The sequence below is a fragment of the Dromaius novaehollandiae genome, chromosome 8 (genome assembly GCF_036370855.1).
Source record: "Dromaius novaehollandiae isolate bDroNov1 chromosome 8, bDroNov1.hap1, whole genome shotgun sequence".
Lineage (NCBI taxonomy): Eukaryota > Metazoa > Chordata > Aves > Casuariiformes > Dromaiidae > Dromaius > Dromaius novaehollandiae.
This window is the reverse complement of record NC_088105.1, coordinates 25318866-25342223: the sequence shown is the minus strand read 5'-3', so window position 1 is coordinate 25342223 and position 23358 is coordinate 25318866. Positions and strand designations below refer to the sequence as shown.

At 38.4% G+C, this 23358-nt stretch overlaps 1 protein-coding gene across 7 annotated transcripts in view; it reads right to left on the bottom strand.

The window, feature by feature from the left end:
• COL24A1 (collagen type XXIV alpha 1 chain) overlaps positions 1 to 23358 on the bottom strand; it is a 158733-nt gene that overhangs the window by 72119 nt on the left and 63256 nt on the right. For all 7 annotated transcript variants that reach the window (XM_064515983.1, XM_064515977.1, XM_064515979.1 and 4 more), the window contains 8 exons: positions 22472 to 22525; positions 22336 to 22380; positions 21860 to 21913; positions 21181 to 21234; positions 19490 to 19543; positions 11377 to 11430; positions 6895 to 6948; positions 5512 to 5556 (listed from right to left, as the gene is read on the bottom strand). In XM_064515983.1, the coding sequence (XP_064372053.1) occupies positions 5512 to 5556; positions 6895 to 6948; positions 11377 to 11430; positions 19490 to 19543; positions 21181 to 21234; positions 21860 to 21913; positions 22336 to 22380; positions 22472 to 22525 (414 nt within the window). The remainder of the gene's footprint in view (positions 1 to 5511; positions 5557 to 6894; positions 6949 to 11376; positions 11431 to 19489; positions 19544 to 21180; positions 21235 to 21859; positions 21914 to 22335; positions 22381 to 22471; positions 22526 to 23358) is intronic.

The window sequence follows — 23358 nt, the reverse complement described above, 5'->3', positions numbered from 1 at the left end:
AGAGATCTTTCAAGCATACTATAAAATACATCCCTCTGTTGTCACTCAAACGGACATACAAAGGCATAAAAAACAAAACACCTTTCTCTAGAATTTTCAATTAGATGCTTATAACTTAATTATGTCTCACTTTTAGGGAGTCATTTTTCCTCCAGATATTCTTTGCTTCCTCTATAATGTAAAACATGGCCTAAAAATAAATGTTATTTACCTTGCTTTGAATGAACCCACCATATCAAAACTAATATTCCAAAATAAAGGTTTCTGAAGCAATAGCCTCTACAGAAATGTACTGTCAGACTGAAAAGCACTTTGCACCAATCTATCAGTTAAGCAGATAAAGAACTTCATGGTTATTGTCTTCAGGACTACAAAATGCTGAGCATAACACTGAGGCATTTGTCTTCAACTGATGCAATAAAAATTCATCCAAGGACTCGTTGGGAAACAGTAACTCCCCAGTTATTGCTGTAGTCTGGGTTCTCCCCTTCCCTGAGCAGCACAGGTCCAGTCTCTTTGGAAGGAGCTAGACTCATGAGCTAACTATGCTGAGGAGAGCAAACATCACTCCCACAGTCAGATCCCAGCTGGTGAACAGCCTGCAGCCTCAGCCCCTGCACGGCACGTCATTAGTGTCTGCACTTCTCTACTCCAAGGTTATTCCAGCTAAGCAGCTGTGGAAGGCTGACTCCCATTTCCGAGACCTCCTCTCTTCCCCCGTGGACTTAGTCATTAGTGTCTTTTAGGCATAAAAAGCAAACACAGGAATGGGAACACCAGTTCTCCCTTTCTCTTACTTGGACACATGACTGGGGTCCAAGCAGTGTCCATAGGCAGGCACAGGATAAACAGTTTTGTTATCTGAACAGCATAGCGCTGCCTAGACAAATTTTCCCCATCTGCTCTGAGACAAGGGCCCTGGTCAAAGAGTAAAGGTCCAATGGGCTGGATCTGGCTCTTGAGAAAGCTGCTAATTAGATCACTGAAGTCAGATCAGATCCTTCTCAATCAGAGAAGGAAAATTAATTCAACATTGTAATAATAACACAGTATGAAAAAGATACAGATTTCCGCTAAAAAATTTCAGTAGTTAGATCGCATTGTTCCAGCAGATTGAATAACTGCAATCACAGAACTCTCTGCAATGAGCTTTCCTTTCCATATAACCCTGAGAAAAGAGCAATCAAAGCAACAGATACCAAACAAGTACCTTCAAAAGAGATGAGATTTTTGCATTTGGCTTTTTTGCCCTGGCTGCTTTGTGTCTGTCTTTCAGAGCATAACATATATGTTGGTTGCTGGACATCTGAGAAATTCTCTGTATGGCTTAAAATTATACTGTCTTAGTAGTTTCCATCAGTTCTTATACTAATCTCCTTTCTTTCTTTCGTTCTCTCTCTCTCTCCTCCTGTCTGCCTGAGAGATTTCATTTTGTTCTGCAAGTTTCAACAAAACTCACTGCTTTAGGCACAGACTTTTGTTCTTGCAAATGGATTAAAACACAGCACAGCCAGGAAAGTGAGGAGAAGAGACTGTAAAGAGAGGTTCTGAGAGACTTGGATAAAGCAAGTCACGTCTTTCCACAAGGCTTAGCGAGACCAAATGCTGGGCTTCTACAGGTTACCATGTGCTGTTAAACTACTGTGTTGCAAAGAGTGTTAAGGTATTTGTATCAAGCAGACTGCAACACAGGACTGTTTTACATGAAGTTCATAGAAGAAAACCAGTGGATACTATTAACTGCTATGGTAATTTTGCTCCTATCAGGACTGAACTGGAGTTACAGCTCCAAAAGGCCTCTTGGCCGTGTTACCCCAATTATGTACTAGCCGTGAACGACACACAGCAGATGTGAGTTGATCAGAACACGGAACAAGTGGATGCAGCTGGTAAAATGATTTGAAATGTAAGGATCTGGCTTTCAACAGAAGTGCAATACAACTGTAAGTTACACATGGATGAAAAGCCACTGACAGAAAATTAAACTAGGGATGGCTGCTCTTCTATTTGCAAACCCCTAAGAAAGTTACTCTTCCAGGGCATGGGAATCCCAAAGGAAATGTCTGTTTCCTAAAATATTAACTGAAAGGTCTGCCCTCCCCTTTCAGGAAACAGCAACCAACTGCGCTTCCTTTCCTCTCCACAACGGAGAGATAAAGGCTTGTGTATTTTACTGTAGATCTCTCTCCCTACCACTCCCTTCCCATCCCTCTGCAAGCTCCTCGTATGCCTTCGGCCCGCAGGAAGACATGCAACTTCAGAAAATATTGCCTCGGCAGAAGGGAGTGGCTTCGAGAGCACTTTTCTCACTCTTCCAGGAGGAACTGCTCAGAATGTGACTATATAAAAATACCACCTATTTCTTGCAGCTTTTGCTTTATACATGTATCTCAAAGGAATTGATTCATAACAATTGCTTTTAATTTTATGATTTAAAACAATTTCCCCCCTTCAAAGGCATTTCCTCCTCCAGTGATGAAGAAGATACAAAAAAAAGTAGCAATGCTTGTATTGACTGAATTGAGCTACACTGACGGTTATAATGTTAATACTTGGATAACCTTTGAGACAGTTAATTGGCAGGAACCTGAATAAACAGCCACTTCTTTAAGTGGCATCTAATGTATTTTTACTGGCCAAATAAGCACATAGTAAAAATCAGGTGTTTGTTTTGTTTTGTTTTTTTGATTTATAAGGATTAATTTAAGAGATAATGCAAGTATTGACATTAGAACAGAATGTTTGGCAGGACAAATCCCGTGAGCAGATTCAGCTCAAGAGCTCTTCCTAAATTCAAGCAGGCTGAACTCTGTGGAACTTGGGATGTATCCTTAGTTCAGTGGGGAGGAATCCTGAATTTTGGCTTTAGTTATTTTAGACATATGGGATTTTTTTCCCAAGCTGGGACCTGGGATCTGGAGTACAGGTTCAAATTTACCTTCTGTTTCAGTAGCCGATGATAAATTTTGCTGGCAGCGTTTGTCAGGTGGGACCCAGGGATGCATTTTGTCTTGCATACATTTTTTGAACAAATGTTAGGAATTGGGCAAGGGGGGAAGAGAGTGAAAGGGGCTGTTAAAAATTAGGAGGAACTGTATGGCTGCTTGCTTGGCACAAGCCTAAATCTGAAATTGGCTGATCACTTTTACCTGAAAACTACACAGTAGAGAAGATTAGTGATTCCAGATGAGCTAGAAACCTGTTTCATTACTGCACAAGGGATAACTGGAATAGTTTTCTAAGAATAATCAAAGATCTAAAATACATCACCTACTAAGATATTTTACTTTACCTAGTTTAGAGAAAACTACAGAGAGTCAGATTAACAGCTGCCAAAGAGAAGAGAGTAACCTATTATCCATACCTATAAGTCTGTAGGACAGGACACAAGATCACGGCAAGACAGACACAGGCAAGACATTCAGACAGAAAGGCTAGACATTAGGAAAACTGTTGGTAAGGCAAGTGGAGCAGGACGATGAACCTTCAACCCCTGCAGGCTGCAAAAAGCAGCTTAGAGAGCCATCTGCCCAGAGGGGCATAGCTGACTGCTGATGGGGCCTTGGGGCCATGCACAGTAAATCACTTCTTCAGTCCCTCTCAGACACCTTCCCCACACCACCTGACTACTTAATTAGTACAGTGAAGACAAATATAAGATCACAGCTTTGATAACATTTACTTTTAGATGTATTTTAAACTCCCTTCATGGAACCTGGAAACAAAGACTATGTAAATCAAATGAATGTGAAGCTGCAATCAAGCAAGAAAGATTTAAAAAGACAGATGTGTTCAAGAGCTTACTGACTCAGTTCTGCTAAACTATATCAGATTTAACAACCTTGTGATTGGGACTTTCTCCGCAATGTAATCATGCAATCCGTATTGCAAGCAGGAAGGAAGAAGTAAGGACAAGCAGAGGTGGGAACAGAGTTCAGAGAGGCAGTACAAAAAGGTTGGCCTGAAGCTCTGAAATAGCTTGAGCCAACAGAGGCGAGGCGAAAACAAATGGATCCTGGGATGAAGGGGAAAACTAGGCAGCCACCAACCACAAAAGCCCCATTTCTCCTCTCTCTCATTTCAGGAGGGAATGTTAGCTGGAGACAGCAACCCGGGGGCCCACCTCAGTGTCATTCTTCTCTCAACAGCTTAGAGAAACTAAGCAGCCATTAGACACGTCAACGGTGTACACATTTTCCATTGAGAAAAATCAAGAACAAATTAATTGAGGTCAAATTGACCCAAAAGAGATCAAAAATATTTCAGTTTGCTGGGTTACAGGGAAAATTTTCCTCTTGGGTCACTTTGACACCAGCTGATGGCGGCCTGTGAATATGTGGTGATGCACAAGAAGGTGAAGGTAGGGTCTGCTCTGCAGCCTCTCTTTCGCAATTGCCATTGCACAGCATGGGAGATGCTGTCCAGCCACAAAGCCCTGCCCAAGGAGAAGACAAGAGATGAAGCAGCCAAAATAAAAATTTCCATGAGGCTCTTGGCAGGCACTCAGGCAGATGAAGCTGAACATTGAACTGAGTCACAAAGTGTTTTGAAATTCTATTAATTTTTTTGTATTTTTTCATCAGCTAAGAGTTAACTGTTTTAAACTTTATATCTACTGCATGTTGAAAATAAACTTTTAATATTGTATCTAAATGGGATGGGAATTCCTAACTGATTAGCTCTAATATATAGGCAAGAGAGCTAACGAACAGGAAAAATGACATAGGAATATATCCATTCTAGAGCTAGGGAAAGGGGGAAAAGCTTTCCCAAGGCCATGCAAGAAATGGGAAGTCATCCAAAATGAAGCTCAAGACAATTATTCTCCCATATAAGCAAATTACATAAAGGCAGAAGTTCATAATGCTTTCAGTAAAGCTAGCAACAGTCCTGTGGTCCCTACTGTAGGCCATTACTCACCTTTAGCTTAGAATTTTTCTAAAAATAAGCTTTAAGTCCCTCAAAACAAGATTAGCAGTAGTATATTTTCACAACTAAAAAATTGGTGAAGTGAAATTATCTTCCAAAATGTGTCAGCACAAATGGCTTTGAGACATTCCAGTTTTACTGCTTTCAGCAGCTGATTATTAGATTAATTTACAGTTAGAGAATGATTTCTTAAAACATCAGCCTGTTATATTGCTCTCTCTGAGCTGAGTCTCATGCTCTCTTTCCTGATTTAAAGTATTCTGATAATACCACCTGGTTCAGTCCTAGGAAGTGCACTGTGGTTTCTTCTGTCTCAGAAGCCTGACCACTTTGCTACTGAATCTTTTTGTTTTCCAGAATTTTTATTTTGTGAACAATGGTAGTGGTTTCATCCCAAATCCTGCATATGGAAAACCATTTCTCCTCCCTGCTCTCCTTAGAACATGTGCTTAGAAAACGGATGCATTTATTCAGGAGGTGCCATTTTAGCACAGTCATTTTTCACTCTAAACTTTTTCTCCAAAGGAAGAATTCTTCTGCTGCTGAAAAATAGCCTGCAGTAGCAAAATTAATTATACTTACTCTTGGTCCAGCTCCTCCAATAGGTCCAACCGGTCCTACTTCTCCCTAAAAGAAACCAAGACTTCAGTAACCTTGATATCAAGTCTAGCTTTTAAAGAAAATCTGCAGAGACTGTTTTTATAAACATATCATCTTAAATTTGGTTCATACACATATTTATGGGTCTTTCAGTCTGAGGAAAGCATTATGAAATAAACTATTCTGACCTCAGTTAATTTAATTAGCTGGAAAGCCATGCCCTATGCAACTGCCAGAGACAGCCGGAAAGGCTGTGAAACAGTTGGTATACATTTTTTTATAGAAATATTTTCAGTTTTTAGCAGGGGGAGACTCTGTCATGATGGTCATTCTCTCTGTCTGTCCTACAGTTACTTTCCTTCTAGCAGCATTTGACACATGAGGACTATATGAGCAGTAGGAGCATTCCTGCTTTTCACCTCTCTGTGCCTATGGCACAGCCACTGAGTCAGCCAAGCTCTTTTGCCTTTTCCAATGGATGGAGGGGGCTGGGGGGGGTCAGGCTGTTATTCCCAGTAGCATAATTGTCAGGGGGTTAGGAGAAGAAATGAGACACTGTGCCTACACTGCAATGTGCACTGATATAATTATACATGACAGGGAACTGCAGTGTTAACTCTTCAGGGTAGACTCACTCTAAAGTTATATTAAAGCATGGATTTGTATCAATGACGTGTCAGGATGTCACGCTGTGATCATCTTATGTTTCACTGATCCTTCTCAATATGGAAGATTTGCTTTGGCTTTTGGAGGAAGCAGTACACAACCTTTTCAATTACAAGCAATATGAAACTGAGAAATCGAGAAACTACCTGCAGCTTCCTAGCTTCCAACTAAACAGATCATTTTGACACTGTTAGCCTTTAATCATTCAAAATCTGTCATGAAAGACCATAATTAAGCAAGCTACTTAGAAGTCCAGAGCACTATCCTCAGATTCACTGATTAAATGATTTCTAAAATTAATTATGTTAGCCTGAGACACATGAGATTTTATTTTAACAGTGATAAATTAGGAATACTTAATACATTTACAAGCTGAAAAGCCACCTTCCTCCCCCTTCCTTTATAGGGGTCTCACCGTTTACTTAAGTAGGATATTGTAATTAAATTCACACACACTTTTTCTCCCCTCCCTAACCCCACCACACTAACTAAAAATGCTGTGCAAGACTGGACCTAGATTCTCCGGGATTCCACTGAGACCACAGAAATAAAGCCCTGTAACACTGCTAAAAGCTCTATGCAACAAACTTAAAATCTTGTATGACAACACCATAAATACCTAACCATTATCATCTAACAACCTCTCCCAGCTTTTTCTTTCACAAGTAATCTGTTGATTAGATAATTTTTCCATCTTACCTCAACTCCTTTGGGGCCTGGTGGCCCTGGAGGCCCTCGGTCACCAAGAAGTCCCTAAGCATCAAAACAATGATAGTGAGTCCTTACATAAACTAAAAGTCATGTTGGCCTAATGTCTTTCCTCTTATAAACCTGGACAGAAACTGAAAACTGAGGAGGCAGACCTCGTTACTTATTGTCCTTTTCCCTTAGGAAATGAGGAGTAGAACATAGCAGAATTTTAACATCTGTTAGAAAACTGAGAATTTTACAAACTTAAACGACACAGATTTTTCTAAGACCTTTTTCTTTCATTCTTTTGAAAAGGAAATAAGAAAAAATTGGATCTTGCGAAGGAACAATTGCTCTTCTAGGAAGACATAAATCATGCCATCACATTAAGATGAAAGTGGAACCAATATAACTCTCATAGATCTTTGATTTAGGTAATTTACAGCATAACAGTTGATGATAATGTTGCAATGAAAACAAACTACAAAGTGGATTTAGCCTGTCAGCTTGTCCAGACCTACTTGTGATTTTCAGTCCTTACTCTCTGTCAGGATTATAATCAGCATCCCAGAGATAAAGAACCTTAGCCTCTGCCAACTCTGAGTTTTCACATCTGCTTACAGCAACATTTCCAAAACTTTGTTAAAATGACTTCGCAGCTAGCAGTGTGTCAAAAATCTCAGTCATTCAAATTACAATGGCAGTAATTAGGAAAAGCAGTTGAACTGATGTAGGACAAAAAGAAAAAAATCTGTGTAAACATATTATTAATGTTCTGGGAAAGCTAAGCTTAGCAATATCAGATAAAGCAACAAGAACAAAGAAACTGCCCTTTAGGAGAGATACGATTAGCCTCTGAAGAAAGAGATGGTGGGAAAGTTCCAAGTGTAAGCCTTATTAATTGCTTACTAAGGAAGCTGAAGTCTAGACTGAAGGTGCAGGCATTGGTCCAGTAACAGCCTACTTAGCACGCAAAGTAAAATGGAACAGAAAATGGAACCAGCCACCTCGCGGTACATAGTTTCATCAATAAGCCCACCAGTCTGCAGAAGCTTGGGGTGGAGAACTGCAGCATGACATGCCACTGCAAAAGCAACAGGAAGGCTTTTAGTAGCACTACCTAAAAAATATTCCTGTGTAGTTAGTCAGAAAATTTTTTCTTTGGCAGAACCGTGGGTTCATTGTAACAGCAAAACATAGTAAGAGATATGGTTTTCAGTGTAACGTAGCTGCACAATGGAAATGTCAGCAACCCTGCTACTGCATGCACCCTTACACTGAACTCACCTGGATTTGAAAAAAGTCCCAGGCTTTAAAAGGGATATTAAGACTAAATGAACCTTCCATCTCTGCTTTGAGGTTTCAGGCAAACAACAGAAAATTAAGGTCGTGCTACAGATGTAGCAGAATGTCTGGAAAGAATCTGGGGGAATCAGCAAATGGGAGTACCCGATATTTCACATACATATTACTTTCCAGTTGACTGTCCCTTCCAGGACCGGTGGAACTCCTAATAGCCACTAGTATTAAATACGTTAGCCAAACAAAACATCAATTAACAGAGGAAGGAAGCTCTCAACTACTTCCACAGTACAACAAATGTTGCTGGAAAAACTAGTGCTGTAGTCAGAATACGTCTGTCTTTTCCTCTGACTTTTCTTGGTTGCGGAACAGAAATATTTACAAGAATAACATAGGAAACAAGCAGAAAACTATTTCAGAACTTCTCAAAGTAAAAATATTTCTTTTTTTTCTTTTATGTAAGTGTGCCTTTTTTTATGAGCAGTGAATCAAGATCAAACACCTTCTAAAATACGGTTTCCAAGCTGAATAATGTGTTGTAGACCAAATTACATAATACAGCCTTTGAACATCACTTTAGGGAGGTCAGATTTGCTGACTGCTGCACTAATTTGGAGGAAATGGACAACCCAGAAGTGCTGCTGGTTTTTAGAGATGGCTGATCATGCTCACAGAGCTTAAGCTTTCCAACACGAGGCTGAATTTCTCCCATGCCAACTACTAAGAAATGAAGTTTACCTTGCCTTCTTGGTTTTTAAAATGGGTATTGCTTCTGAGGAAGCATGAAACAAAAGCATAAGGAGAGCATAGTGAAAACAGTTTTCCTAAAAAAAGCTGGGGGAAAATTTTCAAAACTTCAGTCAACACAGGACATCTGGGAATCCTGAAAGCCAAACACTTCCAGCATTATGCAGCCCTTCTCCATTGGTATTAAAAGCAGTGTAAGAACTTTTCCAATTCAGTAATACTCCGTCTCAAATGTAAGCCATCAATGCTCCCTGGTTAGAGCAGGCTGCCTAAGCTTTTTGCCTCTAAGAGCAAATGTGCTGGAGGTCACCAAATCTTGTTCAGCTATTTAATTTCTGCATCAAAGGAAAGCAAAGTCTAAAATGAACATTGTGGACTACCTCTTAGCCCTTTTTTCTTCGAATTTGGGTGAAAAGGCAATAAACCTGTACTGTATGTCTGAGACATCAACCCAATTCTAACAAAAACGTCTAACTGCAATTTGGATGTAACGAAGAATAATATGATCTCACTTAGCAAAGGAACTGGGTAGTGGGATTAGATCTCAGTTATAGCATTCATATATCAGTAGCTTGGATAATTAAATTTGATCTGCAGTTCAAGAATCCCTGTATTTCTCCTATGTTCCCTAGACCCTAGACATAATCTTTCATCAAAAGCTCTTTTTAGGTGCCCTGATAATTCACTGTTCTCAGAAACACAGGAGAAACTATCACTGCAACATTCAGCAAAGAATCATTCATAAAAGGCTGCCAACATCATACAAAGAAATAAGAAAAACAAATAAGTTAACCAAGGTATAAATGAGAACGAAATGCATGAAAAGGTCCATGCCTGTCTCTGGAAACATTCTTCACTTCTCCCCTTTGCCCCATCAAATACAGAGTTTTCAGCCACTCTAGTAAATTAATGTCTGGGCTATTTTGGGACAAGGATCTTGATGCAGCTCAAAGATAAGAGATGCAGCAAAAACTGAGTATGACTAGGGCTTTGGCAGCTGGATTGTTTGAGATGTTCTCTAGAATGATGAATTTTGGCATAGAGGGATTGTTACCATTTTCCGTTTTTACACCACTTACAGTTCCCTGTCCTGCTTTTTCTTAAGTAAGCTGCCCCAGAATTTCACTGCTCTGCTGATGAGAAATTTTATTTCCATCTCAGCTTATTCATGGACAGCTCACATATTTTGTCCTTGGTCCAGTGTCATTGTTGGTCTTGCACAGTTCTTTAGTGTCCTTAATTTTTGCCCTCTGCTTTACTTACACAGCTCAGACAGGCCCTTTATTTTGGTAGGAAAAATAAGCCATTTCTCATAATACAGTCATTCAAGCAACCTTTTCTCCATCTATACCCATTTGATTGAGTCTTTCTTGAATACAAATGCTTGGAACTGCATGTGCTACTTAGATAAAGTCTACCCGTGCTCTGTACAGTGGCATTAACAAAACACCTTGCCTGATGCATTCTAGAATTACATTTCATTTCTAACAGCCTTATCATGCTGTTCCTTCAGAGAGACCTGGCAGTGTCTTTCCTTCTACTGCCAGCTGTGAAGCCGTAAGTTTACAGTAGGATTTATTGTTTAAACCCCAGCACACGATTTTGGAGTAACAGAAGCAGGATGAATTGGTTCAAAGGACAATTTTTAAGGTTATATAAAGATGCTCAGATTTGTTTCTTAGACAAATTTCTGACATACTTAAGCCTATTTATTACTGAAAATACTATGTAAGGAAAGTCGTAAGAACGATCAATGAGGAACTTCACTGGTACTTTCCTTTCAATCGCAAATAGTCAATTTTTAGGTACAACCCAGTCACCTTCCTATAGGTTAATTTCTGACCCACCTATATTTTTTATACTGGTCTCTACCTTTTCCATTTTAAACAAAAATTTCCCAGATGTGCTTTTATCCAAAACTTCATTGAAAACTTTATATATATAGACTTATTGCCTAAGCCTGGTTTAAAATATTAATTACTCTACTAAAGAACAGATGCTCAATTAATCTGGCACAGTCCACCCTTTAGGGTTTTTTTTAATCAATTTTTCCATATTTTTAGCTATTAATTCCTTCAAATTTTTTTCAAAAATATCATGTATTATTCTGGTGAGATTATAGAGGTCTGCGTGCATTTGGAACTCATTTTCTCTCATTTAAATATAGGTGAAATATTTATTACTTGCTAGCTACATGGTGCTGTCTCCAAATTTCCTTGCACTTGACTTGCCATTATGCTTCCATTTAACACATAACTGTGTTAGGACATAACTGTGTGGGCAGCATTAGAGTGACTTCTCATATAAACAACTGAGGCAAAGTACCTGTAGTCTGACAGTAAAATAACTCTTTCATAAACGCCAATGTCCATCTTTCAGAGCTTTTCCTCAGAGATTTATACTGTTTACTGTTATTGTGAATAAAGTTCCATACAGTCTTACCTTTTGACCTTCAGGGCCATTTACTCCAGGTACACCAATATCCCCTGGAAAACCCTAAATAAATCACACAGACAAACGATTTATAATGTAGGAATGTTTCCAATGTACTTGTTTTGATTCTGTTCACTCATTTGAGAAATTTAACAAACCTGAATCACAGAAACTAAGAAATAGATTTGTTCTACCATCCCCAGAATGTCAAAGTCCATTAAGTTCCCCTGACAGGACTTGGATAAGTGACAGATTTTAGGCAGCTTTCATTAAACTCAATTTAGCAGATGTCAGTAGGGATTTCATTTCTCTTAACGTGAGACTTTTTATCTACTAAACAATGTTTGTAATTAAACCATCGGACTGGTCTTGGTATACAAAAACCCCAGAAAGCAGCCAGCACCAGGTCCTGGACTCATGAATTCAACTTTTTTTTCTCTCTAAAGCTTAGAGTGCAGCCAAAGCTCTTTTTAATCCTTGGCCTCACTTTAAGGACCAGATCACTGCAAGATTAAGAAAATGGTAGAAAGCCTTTTGCCTCCAAATCAGCAGGTGCTAATCTAGTTCTGGCTGGTAATAAGTGAAGGTCAGTAGCACATAATATTATTCAGAAAAAGCCTTTGTGAAATAGTGTGTGGTATAGGTCCAGTTTTTGGTAAAGAACAAACCAAATATGCAAAAGAAATGAATCACCTAAAATCATCACCTAAAACTATTTGGCCAGTAGGCACTGAGTGGGACACCATGGAGATACTTCTGTGTCAAAGAAATCCAGTGCTACAAGTAGACTGCTTTACAAGGAATGACTTTATTTTAAGGAAACGAAAATGATGCTGCTAACCCATATGCAACATAAACATTAGTGAGTTAAGTTTCATAAACACTCCTGAAGAAATGCAATCTTTACATTTGTAGGATAAAGTAAAGCACTGGTAACTCTGACTCTTTAATTAGCACAAGGATCACTCAGTCACCTGCCAGCATAGTATTTTATTTTTTATTTTTATAACCTTTTAAATTCACTAAAAATTGCCTATATGAAAATAGAAAAAGACTGTTGCTGAAAAGTTCTGCTCTGAGTAAAATATTCATTACCAGTTCTGTGCACATCCTATGCCCAATGCTAGTAAACACTAATTACCTTCTTCCTTAACAGAAAATCATTGCAAAGTAAAAATTACAAATATCATTCTTTGCCTGCATACTTGTCCAGTTATGGAAGTAAAAGCACCACACATGTTCAAAAGATTTTAAAGAGCATTTCATAAAGAACTTCCAGTGTGAAATTCCCTCTGGCACTCTTCCATACTGCAGGCTAATGCATGTCAACAGTAAAGCTTCAAGAGTCATTTTTAGTTTCTTCAAGCACAAAAAAGGCATACAAGATTGTCTTGCTAGGTGGAATACAGTTATCCACACTCTGTTCTCCCAAAACAACTGAGCTTGAAATACAGCTGATAACAATTTTTAATGATGATTCAAAATTGGCTGATATTAATCACAAAACACTTACCAGAAAGGTAAAGTGAAGTCAGACTAAAGCAAGAGGTTTATAAGAAAATACTACTTCCCTCGTAAGTAGAAAGTACAGCTGTCAAATTATAATAAAAAAAAGCATTTAGGGCATCACTGTTCTTAGCTGATGGACAATCTTCTGCTTACTTTTTATAAACTGTTCTTAAGAGGATGCAAATAGAGTTATAAACAGGATAAATAGGCAAATAGGATGCAAATATTGTTAGATGTGTTTATTTAATAAAACTAAATTAAACGTGGGAAACAGAAACATAAAACAATCATGATTTCTTTAAAAAACCCTTCAATATTATTACTTAAATACTAATGAATGCTAAAGAAAACCCAATAGTAAGCAGTAAAAGAATTCAGCTGATTTTTCAGAATAACTGGAACCACCCTAACCACGCTGTGTTTCGTAAAAATATCAAAATGATCATTTCTTTTTGCAATAAAACAGTAATTGCTAGTAGAGTTGTGCAAAAACTCCAACATGCCTCTAGGTGGCACATGGCTTATTATTCACAGGTGACAAAGGCATCTGGACTGTTACCTAAATTACATTGTTTATATTGGCCCACATTTCTAAACAGTTTTTAAAAAATCCTGACTAAACTTACCTGCTGAACTATATTGGAGAGTTAAGTCAATACTATGGAATTTGCTAAGCCATCCTTTCATATTCTTAAATTTGCTGAGTTTACAGGCATTAAATAATTAAAGGAGGAGGATATTGTATCTTTATAATTTTCTAATGTGTTAAAATGCACTAAATGTGATGCAGAGACAACTTCTTTTACATTAATACACATTCCAGAAAATATTTTGTCAGGGAAAATGTCTACTTAGAAAGACTCCTATATTTTTATAAGGGAATTCATCTCATTTATTTGCATAAATACTTCCAGAAGGCATTCAGTAAGAACTATGAGATGTAAGTGTTGACAACCTCAATGAGTTAGAACAATCATTACATTTGGAAATGTTGCTATTTCAAACAAAGTCTTATGATACTTGTATCATAAGGGCTATTAGCCAGAAAGCATCAACCCTAGCAATGCTAAATGTTTCAAGTCTTCATCGTTCTTCTTTGCTATATGTCTATTTTAGTTTTTTTCTCTTGAGCACTACCTATGGAGAAAATGTAGATGCTGTAGCAGTCCTAGAACACTTTTTCCAAGATGTTCTCACAGCAATAACCCATGACATAATGGTGCCATGTAAGACAATTCAAGAAAACGAATGATCCAGAAAGGCGTTTTTAAAACAGCTCAGCAAATGTGTTTGCCATTCAAATTACAAGCAGTGCCATGGTATACTTCTACCTATATTCGAATTTGCCAAGAGTTATTCAGCAGCCAATTTCCCATAAAGCCACCCCAGAATAAAACACAAAATCATCATTCTTGCATAAAGGATAAGGCCAGGGAATCAATGTGTAGTTTCCAGCTGTAATATATAATTTTCAGCTGAGACCCTTCAGAACAAAATATTAGTAGATATTATGATTTCTAAGGAAATGTAGAGGGTAGACTCTGGATTTTGCCATCAGCCTGAAGTCTGGCAGCTAGTAGGTTACAAAATATTTTCAAAATCTTGCAGCCAACATGGCCTTTTGCCAGCAAAGCACTTTAGAGTTCACTTAGTTTAATCATATTAGAAGCAGTATCAAAAATCACTGAAGTACCAGCTATGTCAAAACACAGGCAATTTAATCTTACTGCGAAAGCATTTATTTTTGTCCTGAATGCATTTAAACATGAAGTGTGTTTCATAAAGAAATAAATAACACTAATATTTTGGTCCCATTTACGTATACAATATATAACAAAATCCTGCAGAGACCAACGGATTGCTACTACGCCAGTGTATGCCTTTTAGCCCTGAAGTCAGTCCTCACAGAGATGGCAGATCTGCAAAGGCTAGTGCTTTTCTTTTCCTCATTTTCTGTGCGGCTGCTAATACGGGAGCAGACTGTTGAGATGCTTGGAACACACACTCCATTTCCCCAGAAATTCCCTTGCATTTGCAGCATCCAACTTGCTCGAAGGGTTTTCCATGAGACGTATGCCAGCATCACTATTAGGCACTGGCCCTCGTGCCCTCTAGCTCCCTGAGGCACTCCCCAGCCATCCTCAGTGAGGCTGGGAAGGGAGTTCTGTGGAAGGGCAGCACAGAGCAAAAACCTCTCCAGGGACTGCGGTAGTCCCTTCAGTTGCCAAGTTTCCCTGCTCAGAAATGATTTCATTCAGTTACATGCAATGTTTCATTTGAATGAGAATATAGAACGAATTTTCAGAAGTGATACTGACTAAATGCAGCCCCTGAATTTCAACAAGAAGCTCTATTAAAGCTTTTTTCATAAAAGGAAATCTCTGAAGGAAGATTTCTGCATAAAACTAGTCTCTCTGGACCAAGCAAACGAGAGATATAATTCTGCATTCTCAAGTAAGAAGCGTTTATTATTTTTCTGAAAGGACAAGCTCTGCAGAGACACAAATTAATTCAAAAATCTATTTTCTCTCTCACACCTCTCTGTGAGGTCTCACACAGCTCTATCTGGAAAAGAAAAATCTACAAGAATACAAATCCAATGCAAAATATCTATGCAGGGCTGTGAAAATGCACTAGGCCCTAGGTGGAGCAGAACGAACTATCAGAATGATTCTGAAGAAAACAAACTACATTGGAGGGTCATCTGAAGAAGCCCTTTTCAATATTATTAGAAAGGCAAAGTAAATTGAATATTTCTCCAAAATTAGTGCATATTTCTTTTAAAAAAAAAAAAAAAGATCAGAAAGAGGTGCTTATGCCAAGTAAGTTTGAGAGAACTAGTTAATGTTTCTATGCAAAGGCCAGCAGAAAGTATCAGGCTTTCTACAATCGGAACAGTTCTTTAGACATATGCATGCAAATAATTCAGCTATAAAATTGTCTTTATTTCTGTATGCCCTCCAAGTCATTTATATGTTAACATATTTTATTTGATAAGTTTGATAAGTTATTTGATTTATTTAATACTGAGAAGGCTATTGCATTCATAGCATTGTTTACACAGCCTCAAAACATCATGTGATAAGATAAAACACACAGCAAAACTAAACTTTTTTTCTCTTTTGAAACAAACAATTCAGAGCAGCCAATGATTCACTTACAAAAAATGTGCCTTTTTGACTGTTTACTATTACATAAACATAACCTTTTTCTTTGTAATGCTATTGCCTTGAGCATGAAACATATAGCAGCTGAATCCCATATGAGTACCTTCCTGAAAGAATGAGCTAAATACTTCAAATCAAAATAATCTGCAGATGAAATAAAGTTCTATTGAAGATAATAATTAATACTCTCTCTGCTCCAGATGAAAACTATTTATAATACTCAGAGTATATCTGAAGGAAACTATCGTCCCCACTCCTGGGGGATAATCAAATGTGATTCTTACAGCAAAATTTACCTACAAGTAAAATGTTATGGATACATGCCTGTTAAAACCCATTCTAATTTCATTCATCTTAGAATATCCATTACATACTTAACTTCAGTATACACAGTATGTAAACATGGGTGTGTGGGTTAAAACACAGTTAGACCAACACTTTCTAGCAGTTATATCAATAAAATAAAGCTCTCTAGGAAGCTGTAAATTTAAACGTTCATTTTTAGATGCATGACAAAGCAGGAAAGCTTGTAAACTGTTCAAGAATACACTCTGAAAAGGGCTTGCTAATATCCTGTGCTTTGTGAGCAGCAAGCACTCTAGCATGCGACAGCCCCTTGCTCTGTGGCCATATACCCAGGAGGGAATTTGGCTTGATGCTGCAGGGCCTCTGCACTGAAAAAAACTCATGTGGCAGCAAAGCGTCGTACAGCTGCCCAGAGAGCAAGAGCAAGGCCCCCCGTTCCTCCCTCCTTGCACCCTGGCTGGTCAGCACTGCAGTTCCCAGCGCAGCTTCACTATGAGTGGGTGGCTTATTTCAGCTCCGACCTGGTGTACCTCTGCTACACAGCTGCAGGGGAAAGATTTGGGAAACAATTCACTGCTGAACTGCATCTAAAGCCAAAAACCTTGGAGTACAAATGAAGCGCACCAAGCCTGCTCCTGCCATTGCATGCAGAAGGAACTACAGACTTCAGCCACAGCAATGCCTGATTTACAGCAGTCTATGTGGGAAAAGAATCAGGAATGGGACTGCTCCTTCTTCATATGGGAAGGACCAAGAAAAAAGAAAAAAGAAAAAGAATGGGAACGAGAACTGGATGAAAAAATCCACAGTTACTTATCTCACACCTACCTGAATCAATAGCTTGAATCTGGGGACTGGGTACATTTGTAAATCCCACTCTAAGTTTTGGACAGCAGGAGAGAGAGCTAGCTGGGAGTAGTATTTGACAGGTTCTGCTACTGGGCAACAGTGGCAACAAATCACAATGCTGTTTTTTGTTTGCTTTTTTTTAAACAACCACCACCACCACCCACCTTTCCTGAAAGGCATATACGTTGTCATGTCCATACCACCTTCAAATTACTCTCCTTAGAAGAAACCATTCACTAGAATCCCAGAGTCTGCAACGGCTGTTTCCAGAAGCATAAAGGAGAACATGCAGTATGGAATTTAACATTTCCATCTGCTACGGGGTCACAAAAAGTCTGAGCATTCAGATAATGAAAGAGGAAAAGGGGGAACAGCTCTGTTTGACTTGCCGGCTGCCTGGTTTTGGAGCTCTTGAAAGAAACATGATTAGAGATGATACTGGCAGGATCTTACATAAAAAACTGCAGTAACCTCTCATACCTCATATATCCAATCGTGTCTAGATAGCTCCTGGCAATAACAATTAGCTACTTTTATAAGATAAAAAATAACAGGGAAAATAAGATACAGTCCTTAAGTAGATATTTTTTCTTCCTTCTATTAAAGAACTTGTGGGATTTCCAATTTCTTCAAGATCCTGGTGTGCAGCTGTTCTGCCTCCCTTCCATTTCTGCTGTTTTACCATATGGTCACCATGTTTTTATGTGTGCACATAGGCTAGGCAAAACTTATTTCATTTCATAAGGGTTTGGCTTGTGTGAGTAAAGCTAAGAGATGCATTGTTTTGTAGCTTTAAATCTGACATTTTCCAGTCAAATATTCAAAGAAAAACACCTGGCCAGTCATGCTTTGATTACCTATCCAGAAACACTTCACTTGCCTTCCAATGCCTGAAGTAATTCTGCATCCCTGAGCTAAGCTTTTCAGAGATGAAGTTTTCCCATCCATATCTGCACTGAAGGTACTAGCTCTGAGCAGTGAATTTCTCCCCAGGCCCAAGGGAAGAGCATGCCTGGGTTGGTGTAAGGAACTCTGAAGGACTTCCAGCAGAGGCATCAGGGTGACCATGGCACAGGCTTCAGGACCAACAATTTGATGATCACTTGTCAGAGGAGAGGTGATGCGGGGATCTCTTCTGCTAACAGAGGAGCTGCTCACAAAACATGAAATCCTGAGGCACAGAGGGAGGTGGCCCTGGGCAGTGTGTGCAGGCTTTGTGCAGTTTTCGTTCTACCTGAAGGGTATTAAAATATTCTCTGCCCAGTCACAAAAACATGCTGGCTTATTCTGAACAGACCATCTTGTGTTGCTACAACACATTTTCTGGTGGGTTTCCTCCCAACGAGGGCTCGTCTCCAACAAGAAAGTCTGTGTTCTGCAGCACCAGTAAGACCTACAGTAACTACCAAGGTGATAAAACCCTGTAATTTGTTCTTTGAGGATCAGAGTCCTTAGCCTCCCACTTCCAACAGGTGAGAGCTCAGAGCCTCTGTTTGAAGAGAGATGTTCCTATAGTTAGTGTCTTGTAAGGCCAGAACAACCATCCTTGCTACTATGTATCTTGTGAATATATGCATGTATTAAAAAAAAATAAATACATCTGTTGGAGGAAGCCTGTTAAAAATCTGGATATTTGCTCTCTTCTCTTCAGCATCTGTGTGTGCACGTTTGTCTTTCCTGTGTAGTCCACAGCATTATTTCTATAGCTCTTGATAAAAATACCAAAAAGCACCCAAATGTAACAATTGAGGGACTGAATCAGTTTCTGTGCAGGCTTCCAAAATATTAAACAGTTCTTAGGCAACTGCTGTGCCAGAACCAAATGCTTAACGATGCTTCCCATGGAACTGGTGTCTATTCTTTGCATTCCTTCCAACTAAAATTATTTTGTAACAGAGAAATATTCAACCAGGCTTGGAAGATTCTGTTTGTAAACATGTGGTGGAATTCATGAAGGGAAGTGTATCCAAGAAACCACATGATGGGGGTAATCCGTGCAACACCCGGATTCGCATGAGAACTGATCCCAATTGCATATGCAAATGAGGCACTTCTGCTGTATTCAATGATCCTGTATATTGACATTTTGCTTTAAAAATTATGAGCTAAATCATTTGTACTTTAAGGAGAAGAATTAATCCATTGGCCTCTAGGATATGAATAGATAAAAAAAAAAAGTACCCTCTGATTCAACTAAGACAACAGTATTTGTGAAACAAACCCATTTGACTGATTTTTGTGATTTAAAAGTAAATGACATTCCATTTATATTTAATCAAGAAATTTCTTACCTCAGGACCTGGAGGACCCAATGGTCCATGCAATCCAGGATCTCCAGTTTTTCCCTTAAAAGAATCCAAGCTGTTAGGTTTTTGATAACAAATTAATTTTTTTAAACAGACTCTTATTAAGATTTCAAAAAATTACCGAAAAGGAAACCAACAAAATTGTGGAGCTGACTTTTCTATTAAATAGGAAATTTTATACTGCCTCTCTTTGGATTAAATTAAGACTCGCTCTTCTTCATACCTCACTGAAGTCACAATGAATAAAATGCAGATTAGTTTTAGATAAATAAAATTGGGAGCTTTGGGATAGCCCAAATATTTGTATAAATAACAAATTTGAAAGATATGACTGTCTTCATAACAAAAAATTGTATATTGTTTAAAAGGCCAGGAAGTAACTGTTATGAATATTGGTTTATATATTTATCAATATATCTTAACTAGCCATTCCTGGCCAAAAAAGTTAATTGGGCCCTATCCACGTGCTCTAATGACTACATTATACACAAATACTGATACACCTAAAAAGCTGACCAAAACATTTCTCTAAATTCTATCTGCTCTTCCACATTTTTAAACCTTTGTTGTTGCTGCTGCCATAACTGTGTGTTCCTTAAGTAAAATTCAAGCCTAACCTGGAAAATCTTATGTTTTTAATATAATTGTTTGCCCATTTCTGCAAAGTTAAACATATTACTTACAGAACTGAGGTCTCATATCTTACTTCAATGAAAGGGAAGAAGCTATTCACATTCAATTTGTAATTAAAGTCCACTGTTTTTCAGGAAAGAGCTAAAGCACATGCTTGTCTTTAGATGTAACAGGGCCATGTTTTTGCATGTAAGGGTAAGCAAATTTGTACAAGACTTGCAGGATCAGGGTTTACATTGTAAGTTATCTAGGACAAAACAAGAACTTTTTTTTTTTATTGATTCTAAGGACCTATGACATTTAAGACAGCTACGTAGGTTATCCAACGGTAGTTTCACCGCACATACAAAAGCTGAGACTGGAGTGATTAATCCTTTAAAAGCATTAAGTGTTGGTTGCTCTTCATTATAAACAGAAAAGAGGCAGGGAAAAGTTAAAATCATGAAGTCAAATAACCAGAATTCAGAAGCCCAGGATTGCATTATTAGAATAAAAATAATTAATTGCTTTATTTTATATTACAGGTAATATCAAACCCTTAAGCTATGTCTTAACATTTACAAACAGATGCCTCTAAATTGCCCCAAACCAGTAAATACTATAATCCATGACCGCTCCCATCCCTGATAAATGACTGGCCATTATTACGAGGTTTCCCACACTCTCTGCAAATTCATCTAGCCCAAATGGTCATCTGGGCACCACCCAAAGCTCTTAGCGAATTTGGTTCTAACATTACCATGATGTCTATTCCCTTGAAAGTGACTGTTACAAAATGTCAAATGTCATAACTAACTCCCATATTAAAATTTGACATCTATAATATATACTGATCTTTATAATATAACATACACGGGTCAGGATCTGACTAAGTCACCAATTATAAGTTACTAGAAATAAAACAAACTTAGGCTTTATTCTTTGTGCATTTTGACATAAGTGGCTTCTAGAGGATTGTGTGTGACCTAAGTGTGAGACACAGAGAAGTATCAAATATAACATATAGTCATATACTGAGAGCAAAAATAAATGTTTAAACTTACAGGAGGTCCTGGCTTTCCTCTGATCCCTGGGGGTCCTGGTAAACCAAGAGCACCCTGAAAAAAGAAAGCTATTAAATACAAATGAAAATGTATCTTTGCCTTATGTTGGAAGCAATAAATAAATTGCTTTACTTTGCCACCCAAAGCAAGCTTCAAAATCATTCTGCAGGATCTGAAATGAGTTCAGCAAAAGAGTTCTCACAGGATGCACTATTTTAGTGACTTCTGATGCACCAGTCAAAGAAGAAACAGAATACTTGTTTGTCTCAGTTTCCTACCAAGCGGCATGCCAGACCATGGGCTGCTGCTAACCAAAGCTGGTCCAGATGAAGTCCAAATGAAGTCTCATGATCAAGGGAAAGTATCTTGTACAACAGCTTCTGAGCAGATTTCAGTAGGAAACAGATCACACCAAGCTTCTCTTGGCTGATGCATCTCTGAACACATGGCAGCCAGAATTCTGCTCATGCCCTTTACCTGTCTTCATTCACTACTTTCCCCAACTGAGTTTTAATTAGAAAAGCATTTTTGAAAAATATGTTAATTCAGTGGTACCCTGTAACTTATACTACTGCATTCTACCTTTATGCAACTGAGTTTTTGCACTTAAAAAGACTCAAAAGCCTAAAGAAGTGGCTGAAATTGGACAATTCTGTAAAACAGTACAATTATAAATTACCTTGTCTCCTGGGTACCCCTGGTCTCCTGGCTCTCCTGCAAGGCCATGTTCACCCTAAACAACATATTATTTTATACAGATACATGTATGTGGTTTATAACAAGATAGTTCTCAGAATCAGAGAATGAGAAAAATAAAATCAGTGCTTAGTATTTAAAACTGTAGCACAGATCTTTGAATGACAATGCAAGATGTTGCACTGCAGCACCCAGTCCAGCAAATAGACACAGCACTGGACACTGTTTTGCTCAGTAAGAAGTACTCTGTCCAGAAGTAAGTTTGCCCAAAGGATCAGATTCCAGGTCTGAAAGAGTTTATAAAAAGAAAAAGCAGAAGAGAAAAGAAATCAAAAGCAGAAGAGAAAAGAAATCAAAAAGAAAAATGGAAGGCTTTGTCAAGCATGTTATTTTGCTCAAGTTTTGGCAGAGGAAGTCTGATAGGACTGTAGCTCTAAAATAATGAAATATTTAAGTCACCTTATCACCTTTCATTCCAGGCTGTCCCACACTCCCTGGAAGACCCTATTAAAGGGAAGAAAATAAAAATCCAAAGTTTGTCTATAATTTGGAAAGCAGTGAAGGCACCTGGCTGTGGGAACGTTTCACACCATACCATGGGCCCTGGAATTCCTGATGGTCCGCTTGGTCCTGCTGGCCCAACACCTCCCTAGGAGACAGCAGAAAAGGTGACCGCATTAAATGTTTGCTGAAGTGTAGTAACTTGGAGACTGGTAACATAATATGGTATTTTCTGCACCACAGACAGAAACCAAAAAATCTTTGTCAGTCTAATTTCCTGGAGGAAAGTATCCGTATTACAAGTCCTCCACCATTATGGTTCCCATCCACAACAGCAGTAACACCAGGAACCAAGCTTCCCTCTTCCTCTGAATATTATGTATCCAGGAGAACACAGTGGTGTGCTGGGCAATGCAGACTAATGAACCTGTCCTTTTTACTACAGCTGCATATTCGGTGGCTACCCCCTCTCTGTCTTCGGAGTTACATGACACATCACTATTCTGCAAGCATCAAATTTGGCTTAAAGGAATTATTCTACTATGAATAGTGACATTTAATAAAAAGCAGGGTTTGGTTTTTTTATTTTAATTTCTCAGTGACTTCTACAAGTTAAAAAAAGAGATGGGGTTCTCCCAGAATTGCACCACGTGTGCAATCTTAACCTAAGCTATGACAGGCAAGTTAACAGCTTCCATCCTCAGGTACGTTCAAGTCCTTACTACATCCCTACTTTCTGGGATTAGTTTCATCCCAGAAGTGAGAGAGACAGAGACAGAAAAAAACAACACCTAAACAATACTTAAAAGATTAACACAGCAACACCACATTAAAGAAAGATGGTTAGCTAAACTGAAGACCCAGCAAGAGCTAAAACTATATTACAGGGGGGAAAGTCTATCCACCTTCTGCCTTTTCCACCTCTGAAAAACATGGCAGTGTTATACCTCTGTGGCTACAAATACTATGCCAAAGTTCAGC